The sequence below is a fragment of the Amphibalanus amphitrite genome, unplaced genomic scaffold (assembly GCF_019059575.1).
Source record: "Amphibalanus amphitrite isolate SeventyFive unplaced genomic scaffold, NRLGWU_Aamphi_draft 001243F_arrow, whole genome shotgun sequence".
Lineage (NCBI taxonomy): Eukaryota > Metazoa > Arthropoda > Thecostraca > Balanomorpha > Balanidae > Amphibalanus > Amphibalanus amphitrite.
Window position 1 is genome coordinate 2053 of NW_024882736.1, and position 6400 is coordinate 8452.

At 53.9% G+C, this 6400-nt stretch overlaps 1 protein-coding gene across 1 annotated transcript; it reads right to left on the reverse strand.

The window, feature by feature from the left end:
* Positions 1-2792: 2792 nt before the first annotated feature.
* On the reverse strand, positions 2793-4770 carry LOC122371429. The gene is made up of 2 exons (XM_043347758.1): positions 4258-4770; positions 2793-4205 (listed from the first exon to the last, which is right to left on the reverse strand). The coding sequence occupies exon 2, from the start codon at positions 3850-3852 to the stop codon at positions 2827-2829; it is 1026 nt and encodes a 341-aa protein (XP_043203693.1). The 5' UTR covers positions 3853-4205; positions 4258-4770; the 3' UTR covers positions 2793-2826.
* Between the last annotated feature and the right edge of the window lie 1630 nt (positions 4771-6400).

A 6400-nucleotide genomic window follows, 5' to 3' on the forward strand; every position in this document is an offset into this window, starting at 1 on the left:
CTAATACGCTTTTCACCTGGTGGCCAGTAGAGGAACTAACAGTTACTACAACTGACCGTCAGAAGCACCCAACACACACCGTGCCGCTCCCAGTAACATACCAGGATGTAGACCCCAGTCGGGCAGCGCTCCGGCGTCCGGCAGCCGCAGCTGGTCCAGCAGTGACAGCAGCCGGCCGGCGCTGCCCTCCGGCGCCGTCCGACAGGCGTTCACGGCCACCACCCTGACGGACAGACGTTACACGGTCAGCAGAGAGCCGACACTCGGTCAGCGGACAGTGGCGTTGGGTCACCGGATGGCAGAGCATCGCCGCAGCACACAGACCAGACAGGACTGTGCCGACAACGCAACACCGTTGGAGTAACATGACCCTAATAAATGCACCGAAAATGCTCTGGTCTGTCTCCATTACTTATAATAATAAAAAAATGAAAGAACAACTGAGATGAGGGAAAGGAGTGAGGCGTCTGTTAGGGTCCCCGTGCAATACGCCCGGTGCGGTGACTGAACTCTGCGCCGCTAGCTGGAGAGCTGGTTAACCCGGCTGACGACCTTCTGTACCTCCTCGGCGGAGAGCGGGTGGCCGTTGGTGGCCCGCCGCAGCCCGTCCCGGTAGCCGGCCGCCCCATCCGGCGACACGCCCTGGGGAGTCATAGCATAACACTCAGGCAGGTTCAGGTTTCAGTCCGACACACAGAACCGTCCGGCGACACGCCCTGGGGGCGACACATGGGCGCGCTCAGGGCTCAGGTACAGGTCTCGCGAGATTAAGCGGTAGGTTTTGCACTTTTACATTTCCGGTTATATCTCAGAAACTAATCGATCTACGATGAAGCCATTTTACACGATCATGGCCGGCTTGTTACCCAACAAGTCGATCGCATCTTCAACACTTAAAAGCTTAAGACGACGAAGATATAGCCTGAAGTACACTAAATTTTCTAGGTGCAAAACCTACCGCTAAAACCCGCGAGCCCTGTACCATGCACAAGGGCGCCGGGTGCAGTGTCTGTGTGTCCCTGACTGACCTGCAGCGGTGACGCTGTCACAGAAAGCACCTGTTCATTGCCCAATGGATCCAGCCCAGTTCCGGCCGGCCGAGTGCCCCCACGTACGCAGCCAGTGTTACAGTCTGTGTTCGATCTATGTTACGGTCTGTGTTCAATCTATTTTACGCCCTGTGTAACGACCTGCGTTACGGCTTGTGTTACGGTCTGTGTTACATACCCTGTTCTGGGCGGTCTCCACCTTGACCCTCTTAGCGTCCCAGAGTCGGTATTGGTAGACGTGCGCGTTCTCTGCCGAGACGTCCCGCAGGTGAACGAGCAGGTTCTGTAGGCCGACCAGCGTCTCAGCTGGCACCTGAGAAGGTCAGGAGAGGGTAGGGGAGGTCAGTGGTGTACTGGCGTCTGACATAGACCAGCGGACAGGGGGAGGGGAGAGGGAGAGGAGTCTGGTGGCGCAGAAGGACCGTTCCGCGCTTGAAAGTGGACATATCTGAGGACCGTTCCGCGCGCGCTGACACTGCCTCTAGAACCGTTCTGCGAGCAGTCAGACATGCAGACCGGATTGATGTTTTGAAACTTTGACATAATAAACTTTAATTAAATCGACACAGGTACTCTAACCGCATGTGTTTTTTATATCGCGGACAAAAAAGTGGGGATTGTTAGGGTTAAGCAGGGAGTCACCGATGTTAGATCCCTCTCTGGGTCCTTTCATAGGTCACGGTCCTGACCCGAGATAGCTGAGCTGTGTCGCAGCCCTGACCTCAGACAGCTGAGCTGTGCACGCCGTCGGCTCGGCCGTCGGTCGCCACAGCCGCTGACGCCAGTGTCCAAACAGCTCCAAACAATATCCGGCCCTGTATAGCAGGATAAGCCATCAGAGGCGGGAGTGATCAATGGAGGGACGCGAAACACTAACGCCAAGGGGATGACAACTGCTGAGGAATAAAGAAACTACATGAGATGATGTTTTTCGTACTCCAGCGTAGTACGAAAAACATCATCTCACGCTCTCAGTCCCAGCGGATAAAAACAACACCTAAGAAAGAAACTACATGCAGGTACACTGGGAACACGTCATGCTGGAGTTGACGTGTTCCCAGCCCGTCCTGTACCATGCAGCCCGTTCCGGTGATCACTCCCGCCTCTGATGGCTTATCCTGCTATACAGGGCCGGATATTGTTTGGAGCTATTTGGACACTGGCGTCAGCGGCTGTGGCGACTGACGGCCGAGCCGACGGCGTGCACAGCTCAGCTGTCTGAGGTCAGGGCTGCGACACAGCTCAGCTATCTCGGGTCAGGACCGTGACCCCCTATGAAAAGACCCAGAGAGGGATCTAACATCGGTGACTCCCTGCTTAACCCTAACAATCCCTACTTTTTTCTCCGCGCTATAAAAAAACACATGCGAGTTATAAAAAAAAACACATCCCTATCAACCAGTCCCTATCAACCAGTTAATTAATTCGACACAGGTACTCTAACCGCATGTGTTTTTTATATCGCGGACAAAAAAGTGGGGATTGTTAGGGTTAAGCAGGGAATCACCGATGTTAGATCCCTCTCTGGGTCCTTTCATAGGTCACGGTCCTGACCCGAGATAGCTGAGCTGTGTCGCAGCCCTGACCTCAGACAGCTGAGCTGTGCACGCCGTCGGCTCGGCCGTCAGGCGCCACAGCCGCTGACGCAAGTGTCCAAACAGCTCCAAACAATATCCGGCCCTGTATAGCAGGATAAGCCATCAGAGGCGGGAGTGATCAATTGAGAGACGCGAAACACTAACGCCAAGGGGATGACAACTGCTGAGGAATAAAGAAACTACATGCAGGTACACTGGGAACACGTCATGCTGGAGTTGACATGTTCCCCGCACTGGCACTTATACTGATAGACCAGCCCAGCCTTCTCTTTGATCCCTAATTTGTCCTTGGGTTTGACGAGCCTAGCACTAAGGTTCGCTGCAGGTCTCGTGCTGACCTTCGCGTAGGGTCGGAGGACGCGCGTGACCTGTTCACTCACCCCCTGGATGTAAGGGATGCTTACATAAACCCGTTTGTCCTCCTCCTGTTCCCTGCCTACCCGTTCAGAACCACCACCCTCTCCCATGCGTAGTCGTTCTCTATTTTTTACCCGCCTGTGGATACGGCGCACCATTCGCTTTGGGTAGTGGTTCCTCACCAGTGCCCGTTCTATCTTCCCTGTCTCGCGTTCCTCGTCCTCAGGTGTTGTCGTGAGTCGTGATGCCCGTGTGAAAAGTGTCTGTGGGACTGATGCCTTGTGCTGTGAGCTGTGGTGTGATTCATAGTGAAGGTATTTGTCCGTATGAGTTGCTTTCCTGAACACCTCGGTCTTCATGGTCCCCCCTCCCAGTCTATGTACCTTTACATCCAAAAAAGGTAAGGATCCCTCCTTTTCCTCCTCGAGCGTGAATTCAATCCTCTCGTGCTGAGCGTTGAGGTGGTCGAGTAGTTCACCTACCTGATCTTTCTTTAAGATCACGAACGTGTCATCTACGTAGCGTCTCCACAGTTTCACTGGGTGTGGAAACGACTGGAGTGCACTGGATTCGAACGATTCCATGAACAAGTTGGCCACCACAACGCTCACTGGACTCCCCATGGCCGTGCCCCACTTTTGCTTAAAGAACTTTCCGTTAACCCTAAAGTAAGTAGTACCCAAACAGAGCCGTAACAATTTTATGATATCCTCGACCTCCAGTGCTGTTTCCGCTCTTACCTTGCTTTCCTCATCCAAAAACTCTTCTTCGAGTCTCTGGCGTGCTACTTCACATGCTGCCTCTGTCGGTACCGATGTGAACAGCGCTTTGACGTCAAAAGAAACCATGGTCTCATCGTCACTGAGCGTAACATCTCGTAAACTCTCTTTGAAACTCGCCGTGTCCTTGACATGATGTTCAGACTTGCCTACCAGAGGAGATAATATGCTAGCTAAATGTTTGGACAGCTGGTACGTTACACTGCCTATGCTAGACACGATGGGACGTAGCGGAACGCCCTGCTTGTGCACCTTCGGTAGCCCATAAAGCAATGGCGGAGTCGGGTCCGACGGGTACAGTTTTAGATACGTTTTTCTGTCCAATTTGCCCTGTTGTTCTAAGTCCTTTAGCGCCCCCCTTACCTCTCGTGTGTACCTACCGGTTGGGTCCCTATCCAGTTCAGTGTACGTGTCGTGATCCCCTATTAGTGTTTCTAACCTACTTTGATACTGCTCACAGGTCATCACACATACAGATCTACCCTTATCTGCAGGTAAAATCATAATATCTTGCCTATCTTGTAGGTCACGTAACGCTTTCCACTCCCCCTTACTGAGATTTTTGCTTTGCGGGGGACGGAAGGAATTGAGAGCTTTGGTGACCTCGAATCTAAGCCTATTCGCTACATCCGGTGTTACATCGTCTGAACGGCACACACTTTCGACCGCCGAAACAAAATCCGCGACTGGAACGCTTGTCGGCGTCGGTACAAAATTGAGCCCTTTACGTAGCACACTGACCTCATCGTCACTTAGGCTTACCCCAGACAGATTGACCACCCACTTATCTCCATTGTCCTCCCCCTGTCCACCAGTCTCCTCCTGCTCACCGGTCTCCTGTCTGTCCTCCTGCTTACCAGTCTCCTGGCCACCGGTCTCCTGCTCACTGGTCGTGAGCAGGATACATACCTCGTGGTGGTATGTATTTTGGTAGGTGTTTGAGACGTTTGAGACGTATTGTCTTGTATTTTAATGCATTTTAAAGCACGGCTGACGAAGGGAGCAGAAGCTTCCGAAAGCTACCGAATCAATATACGCATTACTGGTGTCGAAGAATTGGTTCCTACATAAACAACTCTACATTGCTGTACAGCTAATACGCTTTTCACCTGGTGGCCAGTAGAGGAACTAACAGTTACTACAACTGACCGTCAGAAGCACCCAACACACACCGTGCCGCTCCCAGTAACATACCAGGATGTAGACCCCAGTCGGGCAGCGCTCCGGCGTCCGGCAGCCGCAGCTGGTCCAGCAGTGACAGCAGCCGGCCGGCGCTGCCCTCCGGCGCCGTCCGTCAGGCGTTCACGGCCACCACCCTGACGGACAGACGTTACACGGTCAGCAGAGAGCCGACACTCGGTCAGCGGACAGTGGCGTTGGGTCACCGGATGGCAGAGCATCGCCGCAGAACACAGACCAGACAGGACTGTGCCGACAACGCAACCCCGTTGGAGTAACATGACCAAAATAAATGCACCGATAATGCTCTGGTCTATCTCCATTATTTATAATAATAAAAAAATGAAAGAACAACTGAGATGAGGGAAAGGAGTGAGGCGTCTGTTAGGGTCCCCGTGCAATACGCCCGGTGCGGTGACTGACCTCTGCGCCGCTAGCTGGAGAGCTGGTTCACCCGGCTGACGACCTTCTGTACCTCCTCGGCGGAGAGCGGGTGGCCGTTGGTGGTCCACCGCAGCCCGTCCCGGTAGCCGGCCGCCCCATCCGGCGACACGCCCTGGGGAGTCATAGCATAACACTCAGGCAGGTTCAGGTTTCAGTCCGACACACAGAACCGTCCGGCGACACGCCCTGGGGGCGACACATGGGCGCGCTCAGGGCTCAGGTACAGGTCTCGCGAGATTAAGCGGTAGGTTTTGCACTTTGACATTTCCGGTTATATCTCAGAAACTAATCGATCTACGATGAAGCCATTTTACACGATCATGGCCGGCTTGTTACCCAACAAGTCGATCGCATCTTCAACACTTAAAAGCTTAAGACGACGAAGATATAACCTGAAGTACACTAAATTTTCTAGGTGCAAAACCTACCGCTAAAATCCGCGAGCCCTGTAAAATGCACAAGGGCGCCGGGTGCAGTGTCTGTGTGTCCCTGACTGACCTGCAGCGGTGACGCTGTCACAGAAAGCACCTGTTCATTGCCCAATGGATCCAGCCCAGTTCCGGCCGGCCGAGTGCCCGCACGTACGCAGCCAGTGTTACGGTCTGTGTTCGATCTATGATACGGTCTGTGTTCAATCTATTTTACGCCCTGTGTAACGACCTGCGTTACGGCTTGTGTTACGGTCTGTGTTACATACCCTGTTCTGGGCGGTCTCCACCTTGACCCTCTTAGCGTCCCAGAGTCGGTACTGGTAGACGTGCGCGTTCTCTGCCGAGACGTCCCACAGGTGAACGAGCAGGATCTGTAGGCCGACCAGCGTCTCAGCTGGCACCTGAGAAGGTCAGGAGAGGGTAGGGGAGGTCAGTGGTGTACTGGTGTCTGACATAGACCAGCGGACAGGGGGAGGGGAGAGGGAGAGGAGTCTGGTGGCGCAGAAGGACCGTTCCGCGCTTGAAAGTGGACATATCTGAGGACCGTTCCGCGCGCGCTGACA